Here is a 15,050-nt window from a genome sequence, read left to right on the forward strand (position 1 = left end):
ATAAGGAAGATTGGTAAAGTAGAAGAAGGGGAGTAAGAGAAGGGATGGGAAGAAGAGAGGGATAGAAGTTGTACTGGGGACTGGAGTAAATTATATTCCATGCATGTATGATTGTGTCAATACCCACCCCACTATTAAATATAATTATAATGCACTAATAAAAACAAATAAAAACAAAAACATACATTCAAAAAACAAAGTATTTTAGACAGAAAAATTGTGAAGGTTAGCTTTGAGTAATAAATTATACTTTATTGCATGAATTCTACTTATTACTTACTGGTTTCTAGCTTTGCTGCAGGTAGCTGAGGTTGTCAGACAAATGACTCAGCACTGGTTAACCATCATTGTAGATATGCATACTAAGTGCTCAGTGAATGATCACTGTAGGTTGTATGTTAAGATCACTGGTCCTAGAATGAGTTGTCTTAAGTTCAAAATCCCTGCTGTGTCACTTCTAGCTTTACTGACCTTAGGTATATTACTCATTACATTAAGGTTCAGTCTTATCATCTATAAAAAGAGGCTAACAATAGACCAAAACAGGATTAAACAAGGATAATGTGAATACATGCTAGGCAGAGAGCCTAAAATAAAGTAAATGTTAGCTGTAATTATCCTTACTACCACTACTACAAATACTACTATGTTAGGAAGTTCCTAAAGAAGCTTAAGAAAGAATTTATATGGTTTAGAAAATTACATGAAAGCTTAAGACTAACTTTTCATACTAGGGAGAGAAGAATATATGTACTTATAAAGTAAAGTGTACATAACTGAGTCAAATGTTGAGTTAAACTTTCCATCAGCATTTTCAAAAGCAGAAGTATCCATTAAGAAATCATTAGAACTGATAAACAAATTCAGCAAGATTGCAAGATACAAGAATAAGCAAAAGTCAATTATATCTTGATACACTAGCAATGAAAAGTCTAAAATAAACTTAAAAGAATTTCACTTCGCATTGAGAATAAATTAGGAAAAACAACCACAGAAAGGGGATATACACTGACAAGTATAATATCTTATTGACTGAAATTGTTCAGAAAATGGAAATGGTAACATTCAAATTGATCTATTGAATAAAAACAATTCTAGCTGTCTTTTTTGCAGAAATTGACGGTCTAATTTTAACTCATGGGATCAAAATATCCAAAATAATCTTGAAAAAGAAAAGAACAAACTTGGAGGAGTAACAAAACCTGATTTCAAAATTAGAAAGTTAACATAATCAAGACAGGCAAAGCACTGGTATAAAGACAGACATATACATATGACCCATGACCACATGAAAAGATGCAATACTATAATCCTCAGAAGAATACAAATCAAAACCACACAGAAATGGGGGTGGGGGACGGGCAATGGGAGAATGGGGGAACTTTAGAATTTGTAGAAGGAAATGAGAGGGAGCGGGGTATGAAAAATGGTGGAATGAGACGGACATCATTATCCTATGTTCATGTATGATTACACGAATGGTATGAATCTACATTGTGTACAACCACAGAAATGAAATGATATACCCCATTTGTGTACAATGAATCGAAATGCAGTCTGTAAAAAATTAAAAGCTAAATAAAAAAAATATATAAAAAGAAAATATTTCTCCAGTGTTTTAGTAAAATACAAGAAAGTAGTCCATATTTATAATGATAGCATATGAAAATAAAGCAAAGTGAAACATCCAAACAAAACAAAAAAAAACCACAGAGATGCTACTTCACAATCAACCTCAAGTAATTAAATAAATTTCTGCAAGCTGAAAAAACTTGATAGTATTAGAGAATAACTTCAAAATGGTAAAACATCTTTCCACCAATATTATTAGTAAACAAGTATAATAAAACTACCATAGGAATTTTAAAGGAGAAAAGACTCTAATAAACAAGCTCACTTACTGTTGCAGTGATGTCATCTGTCTTCAATTCTTTTGGTTTTAGAAAGTAAGCACCTATTGTAGATCTTTGATAATTCCAGGTTGAGCAAGATAGCTTACCTTGATGGCAAGCAATGATACCATCCCAGTCACTCTCACGAGCTTCCTCTAAACATAATTAAAATCATAAATGAAAGTGCTTTTCATTATCTCACTCATTTGCTCATCTATTATTAATTAAGAATCTAATATTCCACATTACTATCTGGTACTAGAGATACAATGGTAAAATAAACAGGCTATCTCTGGAAACAAAGAGTTTCCTATCTAACAGGCTAACTGACAAAAACTGTATATATTTATGGCGTTTTTTTGATACATTATACATTGTTGAATGGCTAAAGCAAATAAACAACATCTAATAATGGATTTTGATTAGAAGAAAGAATGAGAAAGTGTAATTATGTGACTATTTTATATGATTACTGAGGAAGAGTTTTAGTAAGAGATTTTGGGAGAGTAATAAATGGCTTCCTGGGAAAAGCAGTAAACAAATAGAACTTACAGTACAAAGGTGGGCAAAGCCCTCCAGAAAAAAGGTCCAAGAGAAATTGAACAAGACCGAGGAGAGCAAGTAAGGGAAATGTGTTCCTGGGAGAGGTGAGAGGACAAGGCAACTGGGCCACATTACAAAGGACTTGAAAGTCAAGGAGGCAAGAATCTACCTAAAACATTTTAATGAGATGACATGATTCAGCTACATGTTTTAGAAGGATCACTGAGGCTCAAAGCAAATAAGAAGGTGGTCAAAAAAACGAACCAAAAGCAATGATCAGGTTGTTATAATAACTTTGAAACAATAAACCTTAAAATAGAAATGGTGCCTATGCAGTTATTTCCTGATAGTTTTCACTCAACTATCCTATTATATATGTATACTTTTCTTAAACTCACTTCTGAAGAAGTTTGGCTCTATGACATGGTATACTGAGACCTCAGTGTACCTAGATCTTGATTAGTCATAGTTATATCTCACATTTGCTGTCTCACTTTTACCTTTCTACATTAGTGTCATTATACCAGATATGATAGAATAAAAAGAAGGGCTATAAAATATTATTTATTAATAGCTGTTACAGAGAAGAGCAAAGGCTTAAATTTAAAATAAGTTCATGTTAAAATTAATAAGATTAGCACATGCTTAGGGGTTACCTTCTGAATATTTATTCATATTTATAAATGTATTTTTTTTAAATGGAGGAAATAAAGAAGTACAAAACAAAAGAGGAAAGCTTTTTAAAATGCAATATGAAGTTACTTACCAGCTGCAAACTTTGTGATAGGTGGAAGTCTTACTGACATGGTATTCTGAAGTCCTTTACGTTTGACTCTCTTTTTGTTAATTAAACCTGGGGAAGAGGGAATCATTGTTATGAATCTTTCTTCATGGAAAAAAAAGAAAAAGAAAAAGCTCTTCACTGTCACATAACTATAAAGTTCGAGATGTTCCATTTAAGTTAGGAGCACAATAAGGGTGCTGATATTACCACTATTATTTGTTTCTGAATTTATGGAATTAAGATACAAAAGCAAATTATAAGGTATAAATAATCTTAAAAATGAGGTAAATATATTATTTGCCAATAATACGATGATCATACAATTGAGTCAGTCAAAAGAAAACACCAAATAATTATTAGAATTAAGTTTTACCAAGGCAAGTTATAGAACCAACACAAAAAAGAAAACTTGATATATCACATTCCTAGATGAGAAGATTCTTAAAGATATCAAATCTCACCAATTTAATTACAAGAGGAACTATCTTAGATTATCAATTAAAAAAGGATCCTATAAATCACTAGAAATATACACTTGTATGAAGAACTAGAACATTTACTTAAAAATGTAATTATTAATAAAATTAAAAAACATTTTTGTTTAAGATACCTTTCAAAAGCTGAAAACCAGGAAGAGAATAAAAGAAACCCTTTAAAGAAAAAGATGAGATGCTATTTATTTTGATGCTTTCCCTAAAATTGCTTCCATAACTTAAATTCTGCATTCTACAGATGGCTCAAGTTAGGTTGTGTTTTTTGGGTGGAAAGGATATGTTTTATCACCCAAGATGTCTAACATTTTTTAACAGCCTTACAGTAAGAGCACTCCAATTGCTTCTATAGTGATTCTGATCTTAGGATCTTACTAGTTCCTCCTCCATACGATTTTTATTTTACCCAAAATAGAGGAAATGTATGAAGCCTCCTACAGTTCTCACAGAATCTTGAAAAGTTTCTTTTGTGACTAGCAATTTATTTTCTATATTGCATATGACCTACCATGTCCCAAGCTCTTGTTGAATTTTTCATGTATTGTGGAAAATGATTGAAGAGTTCCATCTTGACCTATTGATATAAACAGAAAATATCTCATCAAGCTCCATCAAAACAATGGGCCATTTGAATCACAGAAGTTATAAAACAAGTTTCTTCAAAAAGTTTAGTGTTATGGTTTGGGACATATTAAAGAGGAACTGCAATTTAAAAATATAAAAATATCAAAGCAGGTTAATAGTGAGCTTCTAGCTCTCAATATCTATTGAAGTACTAATGGTAGAAAGTAGAAACTCACTTGCACTTAGAATTTGTTGTCCATTTTGTCCATAGTATCTGATCCTGGTAAGAGGAGCACTGTGTCCCATTCTGAATCTCAAAAGTCGGCCTTCACCTGTGGGGCCATCAAATATCCATATCTGCCAAGAAATAAAATGGTAAGGTTCTTCTACCATGTGCTCTCTGATCTGCAGTCAGGCAGGCTACTGAACCCGAAGTGGGGACTAGAGAGAAATAAGCTACAACTCTCGTACTTCATTGCAATGTCACCTGCTATGCTTTTTATTTATCTATACCAATGTTTTAACCCATATTCCTTTCATCTTCTAACTTTGGGACTGATACATTAAAGCAGGTTTGCAATAACCAAAAGGGTAGGTCAGGAGAACCAGGAAAACGATAAAAATAGTCATAATACCCTGAGAGCATTGTCAGCACCGTTTGTGACAAGAAGAGGCTCTCTATGGAGAAATGTCAGTCCGGCAATTGCTGTAGAGTGTGCATTTCTCATTTGATTGATTAATTTTTTATCTTCTAGGTCCCAAAGTCCAATATGGCCACAGGGGCTTCCAGCTGCCATTATTGGATGACCATCTGTTATTAAAATAAAAAAAATATATTTTAAAAAATAGATACCTTCAAACAAGTAAACTTAACACTTTTCTCTTCTTTTTAATTTATAAAGGTAGGACTACACACCAATAGTCTTCCTATATTTTTTGCCTTGTTCTAGTTCAATATTTCATTAACATCTATTAAACTATAAGACAACATATTAAAACAACTTCTATGATCTTTAAAGAAAAACATTTTAAGTGTTCTTAACTCTCATGAATAAATATGCTGAAGATTACCTGTGCGAAATGAAATTGAAGTAATGGGTCCCCAGTCTTGATGAAACTTCATTAATGTTTCATCAAACTTAATATTGTGAATAATAACCTGACCTGACATGAGACCAACAGCAACAACATCCACAGCTGGTGCCTGAAAATTAAATTACACAAGTTTTTATTTTCATAAGCAACATAGCTTTAACAATCTTGATGATATACACTATCATCATTATCATTATCATTAAAAAAGATAATGGGACATCTTCTTAAAGGAGGGGGCAAAATCCATAAGTATTACCATTATGGCATACTTTAACTGCTATTCAAATGGAAATATTTAGGAATGATTTTTCCAAATTACTTCCCAGTTTAAATTCTACCAGTCAACATCCCCTCTCAACCACCAGAACAAAGCAGTCTTCTTAAGAAAAAGACACAGAAAGAAAAGTTCACTACCAATTACTAACTAGATGAACCAGAAAAAAAGAGACAACCCCTAGAAAACATGAAGGCTTGCCATAGGTATGGCAACATATGTGGCCAACTGGAAAAGAAGGAAATAATTATTTATCCAAGGTAAACAGGAAAAGCATGTAAAACACACTAAAAGGCAAAAAAAGCTTTACAATCTGTTCCAGCCATAATAATCTATGGCTGTAGTGTTCTTATAATTATAATGACCTAACATAAGCTCTATTACGGACTTCTCTATTTTAACACAGATACAGGTATAATATCAAACTAAACATTTCATTAATATGACATCAAATGCCTATTATATGTGAGACCCTGCACTGAAGATAAAGAAAATATAATCCCGTGCCCTTGAAGGACTCAATCATCTGATTCCTTTGGGATCTTCTGGGTAGGCACAGTAAAGTATGGTTGATAACAATAAAACAGGATAAAGGAATGTAAATACCTGGGCAATGGATATTAGAAAGATAAGGTACAATAGCTATATGTGTCACCAACAGACTTACTAGATTTTCTATAAACATACATTCACTCATTTGCTGACTTATAAAAATGAAAAGCAATTATTTCTAAGTCTACCATGAAAACACTTTGGGGTTTTGAACCCAACTATTTCAAATAGCAAATTTCAACATCCTGACAAACTTCTCTGTATGACCTTCTCTCTTGCATCACTGAACAACTAATTTCTGTTCTGTACAAAGCTCTACACTATATGCTTGCAAATTGATTAGTAAATGATTAGGTTCCACAACCACCATAGGTTTAGAGCCTAACTCTAAACACAAAGGATTCTACAAGTGTTTATAGGTAAATGTGTTTCTGCTTGTTTTCAGTATACTTCCAAAACATTTATTTCCTTAGTGAACAGTTATGAACTATATTATTTTGTCTTTAGGTCTAAAAACATAGCCGATCCCTAAAACTAAAAGATTCCATTTTGCTGCTTCTTTGATTTAACCAAAAAATACTAACCTGCTGAAGAGCAGTCACTCCAACCTTCCATCCTGGAAATGTATACAGAAGCTTACTATAAGAAGAAAAATAGTTAAAACCTAGTTTTTTTTTTTTTAGGAAGAAAAACAAAATTGACTATATATTTAAAAGTAAAATAATAACAGGTGGTATTTATTAAATTCTTCACCCCACACTATTCTAAGAACATATCAACTTGTCTAATACTCAAAATAATCATATGAAGTAAATATTATCACCTTTTTCCAGAAAAAGAAACTGGAAAAAAAAATCGTGCTAACACATTAAGCTAAGGTCACATGATTAGAGAGTTAAAAAAAAAAAAAAATAGTGCAGATTTTAGACTTCCAAGCTTCAAACTGCTATGAAAGGCTACCTCATTGAAAAATTAAAATGTTTTGAGTAGAAGAAAAAAATACATCAGTAAAATCCATTTTATCTAGAATGGAATCTAGGCAGATCTCTTTTTTTTTTTTTAACTGCAGTTTATTTCTACAGACATCATCACTAAAGGGAATACATTCAATTTTAACTAAAATAGTACTTGCATATTATATGAACTGTTTTATGAAAACAGTTATGCTGCCCTCAGATTCAGAATCAGACCATGAATGGTTAAGTGAGTTTATGGAGCAGAGATATCTGAAATCATTTTAATACTAGTGATTAAAATATCAAAATATATATTTAATTCTGCAAATGAGCATAAATTAGTCTATGCAATAATTACAGAATGGATAAAGTACAGCAAGATTGTAAACATTACACAGAGCCTAAGGAAACAACCTTAAGGGCACAGACAGCATCTCAGTCAACATCCCTGAGCCTAGTACAGAGTAGGTAGTCAGAGGTATTTGCCAAATTAAACTGAAATATTGATTCAAAACTAAATAAACATTAAACCGTTTCCTTTCAAATTTACAAACGTTTTGAAAAGAACAATGTGGGTGGTTAAATGTTTTTGTTTGCTTGTTTTAACATAATACAAAGCTTGAATTATCCCATTCTCTCTAGATAAAAGTTCAAATAACATAAAGCCATATTTAAAATCAATGTAGCCTTCCCACTATATTAATATTAGATATTCATCATACTGGTGGTTGTTGATGAAAGTACTTGTCCCTTGAAATCATTTCTAAATGCTAGCACCAAACACCAATTTGTTGTATCATCTCTTTCCATCATTTATAAAAATCTAAAAGCTGTCCAATGCTAATCTCATAATATTACTTTATAAAGCCATCTGGATAGTTACATGGAGTCTTTCCAGTTATCAAGTCAATAGTTTATAGAGTTCAATGAAGATTTATGAAGTTGCTTATTTTGTGACAGGACTACCTTTCAAATATGTGATCCCATTAATCAATAACTTCTAACAGCCATATTTATTAATAGCCCTCCAAATAAACATACAAGGGCAGGGAGAACAGAGAAACTCAGAATACTTTAGGAAGCTGGGCATGGTGGTGTATACCTATAATCCCAGAGACTCAGGAGGCTGAAACTGGGATATCCAAGTTCAAAGTCAGCCTCTACAACTTAGACCCTGCCTCAAAATCAAAAATAAAGAGGGTTGGGTGTGACTCAGTGATAAAGCATCCCTGGGTTAAATATCCAGTTAATAAAAAAAAAAAAAAAAAAAAAAAAAGAATGCCCTAGGAAGCAGTAGATCAGGGTAAGGGGAGAAGTATGTTATTTTTAAAGTAAAGTGCTTACTTGGATTTTACATTCCACAATTGCAGGCTTCCTTGTTCACTGCCCAGAAGTATTTTGTTCAAGTAGGTACTTGGATGCAAAATTGCAGAAATTCTAAAAACTGATTTATCAAAAGTCAACTGCAGGTACTCTTCTACAAAAAGTGAAAATTATAAATAACAATTATTTTTTATAAAATAGTTTGAAACTTGTTTCATATACCCATATGTTTACCATTTAATGTAAGTTAATCACATCAGAGACTTATATGCTAATATAAATCAAAAACTTACATACTAACCTATAAATAACTCTCAAGAACCAAAATAAATGATAGGGAAAACTTGTAAATGTGATCTAGATTGTCAAAATAATCTGCAAGTTCTAATATAAATGCTATTATTAGTTTTACTACTTAAATTGGTTTACAGAAAAGAAAACTAAGGATTAATATTTTTATAATTTGATCAAGAGGCAGAAGTAAATGCTCCAAGTGATCAATCAAGTATCTGGAAAGTTCAACAAGCCACTCAGAAGATATGAAAAGAGGTGAAGTTGAGTGAAACCAAATACAGTGCTTCTCACACATTTCCACAGAGGACCCTAACACAGGAGAGGAAAAGAACTTAAAATTCTGAGAAGTTGGGGGTAGCACTGTAGGTAATTATTTGTTACAAGATTAAAAAACAAAAAAATCTTTGAAATCTTACATTTATTATATTTAAAATTTGTTTAAATTTTGCTTTCATTTCAAAATTTCTTCATTACTGAAACAATTTTTTCGCTAAATTTACCAATAAATCTGAGTACTGAAGAAGGCACACTTCATTTAATTTTTAGTTTCACAAACCATCTGGCACATTGCTAAATACTCCCAGAAGTACGTATATCCCAGGTTAGGATGCACAGACCTAGGTGAAAAGTATACAAACTTTACTTTGAATACCACTTTAAATGACCCTTGTTTCAATACCAGAACTTCAACTATACTAACAAAGCAATAGTAACAAAAACGGTATAGTATTGGTACCAAAAGACAGGTAGATCAATGGTACAGAATAGAGGGCACAGACACAAACCCAAATAAATACAATTTTCTCATACTAGACAAAGGTGCCAAAAATATGCAATGGAGAAAAGATAGCCTCTTCAACAAATAGTGCTGGGAAAACTAGAAATCCATATGCAGCAGAATGAAACTAAACCCCTATCTCTCACCCTGCACAAAACTCAACTCAAAATGGATCAAGGACCTCAGAATCAGACCAGACCAGAGACCCTTCATCTTATAGAAGAAAAAGTAGGTCCAAACCTTCAACATGTCAGCTTAGGATCAGACTTCCTTAACAGGACTCCCATTCCACAAGAATCAATAACTGGGACAGATTCAAACTAAAAAGTTTTCTCTCAGCAAAGGAAAGTATCAGAGTCTACAGAATGGAGAAAATCTTGGCCACTCATACTTCAGATAGAGCACTAATTTTCAGAATATATACACCAAGAATACAAATAACCCAATCAACAAATGGGCTAAGGAAATGAATAGACACTTCACAGAAGAAGATCTACAAGCAATCAACAGATATATGAAAAAATGTTCAACAACTCTAGTAATAAGAGAAACGCAAATCAAAACTACACTAAGATTCCATCTCGCCCCAATTAGAATGGCGATTATCAAGAACACAAGCAACAATAGGTGTTGGCGAGGATGTGGGGAAAAAGGTACACTCATACATTGCTGGTGGGGCTGCAAATTAGTGCAGCCACTCTGGAAAGCAGTATGGAGATTCCTCAGAAAGCTTGGAATGGAACCACCATTTGACCCAGCTCTCCCACTCCTTGGCCTATACCCAAATGACTTAAAATCAGCATACTACAGAGATACAGCCACATCAATGTTCATAGCTGCTCAATTCACAATAGCCAGATTGTGGAACCAACTTAGATGCCCCTCAATTGATGAATGGATAAAGAAACTGTGATACACACACACACACACACACACACACACACACAATGGAATATTACTCAGCCATCTCAGCCATAAAGAATAATAAAATTATGGCATTTGCAGGCAAATGGATGAAATTGGAGAATATCATGCTCAGTGAGAAAAGCCAATCTCAAAAATCCAAAGGACAAATGATCTCGCTGATAAGCGGATGATGACACATAATGGGGGGTGTGAGGGAGGCAAGAATGGAGGAAGGAGGGACTGTATAGAGGGAAAAGAGGGGTGGGAGGGGTGGGGGGGAGAGAAAAATAACAGAATGAATCAAATACCATTACCCTATGTAAATGTATGATTACACAAATGGTATGCCTCTACTTCATGTACAAACAGAGAAACAAACGTATCCCATTTGTTTACAATAAAAATTAAAAAAAAAAAAAAAAAAAAAGACCCTTGTCTCACTACAAATAGCTCCTTGAAGACCCTGGGTCAATGTGTTGTTCTAATAGCAATAAAAAAAATCTAGGTATCAGTACCAAGAGAGTTCCTGAGACTTTATGAGCTAGATTCTATAACTTTATAAAGTTTTTTAACATCCCCTTGAAGGGAACATTTTTGGAATTCTGTTACCCCTACTTGAGCAAAGATAAAACAAAGGGTTATCAATTTGTATGAGAATACAGAATAACTCCCAGAAAACAATCTGTAGAATGTTGAATGTATTGAACAATAGATAATCAAGATGTAATACAAGCTAAAAATGTAAACAGATTAAAGAACTTAAAAACATTCAATTTATGATGAACCGGTCTATTTTATTAAGGAAAGTTGAGGGAAATTCTGGTGATAAAATGTCCAACCTTTGAAAATACACAGTCTCTTAAACATATCTAGCAGTTCCACTGTATATCAGTTAAAAGACACTGACTCATATCCTTCAAAAAAAGGCATATGTTTTCCTTCTGATTTATAGAACCTTCAAGTTTACTATTAGCATTTCCTTTTGAAAGCTGAAGATACCAAGAATTTCTCAGGTGTGAACATGTATCAAAATCCATTCTAGAGAGAAAACAAGTTACTAATTTTGAAGAACTGTAATGGAAAATATATAAGTTGAAATAAGCACATTAAAGAAGTTGTAAGTGGTTATCTATTTCCTATTTAGAACCTTTTCTCTTATACATGTTAAAAATTACCTTTTTTTTTTTTTTTTTACTGTTTGCACATGAAACCTCTGGTGTAGAAGTTATGTTCACATAGATTTTTAACTATACACATACAATCCCAAGACAAAGCAAATTAATTAATTCTTACCTTCTGAATATATGTGCCAAATAATAAGAACGCTGTCAGCATCAACTGAGATAATGTGATCCCCAAAAGGTTGCAAAAGATGAATATCTGCCTTATGACCCTTAAAGGTATGTACTATCTACAAAGTTTAAAATAATTTCACATTAGTACTCATTCATCAAGTAATATTATTCTCCAAAAAATCATGCTAATCCTAAAATATTCATGTTAAGAAATTAAGAAATGTAGTTCAATTTTTGATTATACAAGGTTAAACCAACAAATATCAAGGAGTCAGACACATTCATCTGCTCCTTCAGCCGGTTCAATAAGGAAGAAAAGCATGGACTAATAACAAAGAATTGAGAACTCTAGGGCTCAGCCTTCCTACTGAGTTTAGGAAAAAGGCATGCATGTACACCTAGGTCCCTCACTAATTTGAACAGTGTAACTCCCTTATTCTAAAGAAATGGTATGTTCTAGATGGCTGACTTCTAAAATTCCACCACCAGTTGCCTTCCAGATGAGATTAGAGAGGGGAATATAAAGTAATTCTTCCCTGTACCTTCTTGCTTTGACACAGAGACACTAACTAACCCTCATAGTAACTGATCCGTCCATCACTATAACCCCCTCTCCATGGTTTCAGTTCTCACCAAGCTTCAATAACATTTATTTTTTCTCCTTTGTCCTTTATTCTTAGGAGTGGTAATAGCTTCCCAAAGTTGACAGCCTCTGATGCCTTCTTATCCCTATATTGTTCTTCTAACCATGACTAAACCTCAAACTCCTTCATTAAAATGTCTCCATATGAACCACACACAAAGGTATATCTATACACACACATATAAGTGAAATCAATTTTCTCTTCCTCTAGAAAACAGAATATACATTAGAAATTGGTGCAAGCTGAAGCAGTTCAGTGATACAAACCTCTTTATTACGGGCAAATGCAGAAAAAATATTCCCATAAGCAGCAAAGACTAGCCTTCCATCAGCTGCCATACAGCAGATATCCTGTGGAACAGAGTTACCTAGAATATAAAAGAAACGGGATTTGTAAGAAATAGAAACCTTAAACATACATATAGTATTTTTCATGGATATAATTTTTTAAAGTACATTTAATAAAAGAAAACTGAAAATCAGAATAAAATTTTGATTTTAGTGTTGCAAATGTTAAGATTTGCAAACATAACAACATAATGCTAAATAGATAGAAAGAAGCTTTTTGAAGTATTTGGAAAAAATCATCATTTAATACGTAAAACTGACAGATGGTCGGTCGGCCCTTCTGTAAACACCTTCAAGAACATCAAGTTTATTAGTAACTTGGAGAAACATAAAAAAGTAAATCAAAACCTAGATCCACATCTAACTCTATCCTTTGGAACAACTACAAGAAACTTCACATATATTCCTCATGTTGAACCTTAAAAATAAATAAAGATAATACAGTTTCTCCTCAGTTTTCTCCAAGGTAAATATGCTTATCACCTCTAGTCATTCTTATGTAACCTAATTTCTTGATTCCTCTCTCACTAATAAAATCATGGCACCCCTTTTTTTTTTTTTTCTCTTTTGGGGTCAGGGAGATTAGCAGACAGAGGATGATCTTAAGTATTTTTTATGTGCATACTTCATTTGGGGATTTAGTTTCCATAATACTATTTCTATAGGTTTATCATTCACTTTTCTATTCAATTTAGGTTAAACTGTCTTCTAATCTTTTCAAAATTGTTTTTCAGACATTCACAATGGATTTCTCTCACAAGGATCCTATTGTGAAAATAAAACTAGTACTTCTTAGCTTTGGCAAGCGCTTTATTCTATTAAACAGAAAAATAAATACACTCCCACTGGGAAAAAATACACAAATATGAGACTCTTATAGTAGAAGGAATGATAAAAAAAATCAAAACTATTTAATAACCAGCATATCAATAACTGATTCAGGCAAGTCTCATCACTAAAAGCTAACTAAACACAGCAGGTGAAACTTGGAAGAGCAACAGCGTATTTACAGATCTTAATACATCATACCATAAGACACTTATTAATCACAAAGAACAAACTAGTAATTTTAAAACAGAGCCTCCCGACAGATGTCACCTTAAGCAAAAAGTCACTACCAGCAATAGGGTTAACCAGCAGCATGTGCCTAATGATAAAATCCACTGAGAATTCAGTATCATTTCTTCATTATTCCTGCCAAACTACATAAATCTATGAAGAACCATCAGAAAAACTCAAACTGAAAGTTATTATTCAAAAAAAGAATTAATCACGATGTGGTGAAATACAAAGAAATTCTGAAGAACTATTCCAAAATAAATAAATAAATAAGACACGTGACAACTGAAAGCAAAACATGATAGTGACCTAGGCTTTTTTCCCTACAGAGGTTTATTAGACATACACACTGGATTCTTTATACATTCCATAAGGCTTAAACTATGTCAAAAAATTTTAAAGATACTAAGCATGCATAAATTCAGAATAAAATTCACTTACTTACTGAAACCAGACTAAGTTTCTGAACCTGTTTAAAGAAAGAATAAAGGATTAATTTTTCATTAATAAAAACAATTTTATAATAAACTAACACCTTAAGATTAAAATATAATCTCATAGGTAAATTTTCTATGCTGTCCTTCCTTGAAAAGATACTAAATTTTGTTATCGGGAAAGTGATATTTTCAACTATTTCACCAACAGTGGTGATGCAAGTAGGCAAAAGGTTTCTGTAATGAGCCAAAGAATAAATATTTTAGGCTTAGCAAGTCATACTGTGTTGCACTGACTCAACTCTTAACATTGTTTCATGAAAGCACAGATGTAATAAATAAACATACGCCAGTATATTCCAATAAACTTTTCGATTTTCCCTCTAATCTTTAGAAAAGTATCAAAACCATTCATGACTCATGAGTCATGTAAAATCAAATAGTGGTGGGGCTGAATTAGCTATATTACTATAATTTGCTGATTCCAATATATGGTTACCAATCCATCTGTGTGAGCCTAAGGAAAGTTACTTTTCTTCCCTGTGTCTCAAATCCCTCATTTATAAAATACAGATTAAAATATGTACCTACTTTATGGGATTATGAAAATTCAATGGGATTGTGAGTAAATTGTGTAAAACAGAGTAGAACCAGTCATGAAATAAATGATCAATGTTAGCTGCTATCACCACCATCAAGAGCAATCCATACCTTGTCTAGTTTCTGTGTACAAATGCTTATATGTAGGATGTCTGACCATGGGCCATAGGAGAGAGCCCCTGAAGAACAAGTTAATGACTTGGGATCATTAGTGCCATT

General features: G+C 32.7%; 1 protein-coding gene across 3 annotated transcripts in view; it reads right to left on the minus strand.

The window, feature by feature from the left end:
* Positions 1 to 15,050, minus strand: part of WDR36 (WD repeat domain 36) — a 34,812-nt gene that overhangs the window by 17,648 nt on the left and 2,114 nt on the right. For 2 of the 3 annotated variants that reach the window (XM_079143513.1, XM_079143511.1), the window contains exons 2-12: positions 14,239 to 14,266; positions 12,658 to 12,758; positions 11,746 to 11,863; positions 8,496 to 8,628; positions 6,780 to 6,834; positions 5,346 to 5,478; positions 4,910 to 5,085; positions 4,511 to 4,631; positions 4,219 to 4,284; positions 3,202 to 3,288; positions 1,902 to 2,047 (exon numbers count right to left, since the gene is read on the minus strand). In XM_079143513.1, coding sequence (XP_078999639.1) covers positions 1,902 to 2,047; positions 3,202 to 3,288; positions 4,219 to 4,284; positions 4,511 to 4,631; positions 4,910 to 5,085; positions 5,346 to 5,478; positions 6,780 to 6,834; positions 8,496 to 8,628; positions 11,746 to 11,863; positions 12,658 to 12,758; positions 14,239 to 14,266 — 1,164 coding nt within the window. Of the gene's footprint in view, positions 1 to 1,901; positions 2,048 to 3,201; positions 3,289 to 4,218; positions 4,285 to 4,510; positions 4,632 to 4,909; positions 5,086 to 5,345; positions 5,479 to 6,779; positions 6,835 to 8,495; positions 8,629 to 11,745; positions 11,864 to 12,657; positions 12,759 to 14,238; positions 14,267 to 15,050 lie in introns of those variants that run through there. The other variant, XM_079143512.1, reaches the window with a different exon arrangement.

The sequence above is a fragment of the Sciurus vulgaris genome (assembly GCF_902686455.1).
Source record: "Sciurus vulgaris genome assembly, chromosome: 6".
NCBI lineage: Eukaryota > Metazoa > Chordata > Mammalia > Rodentia > Sciuridae > Sciurus > Sciurus vulgaris.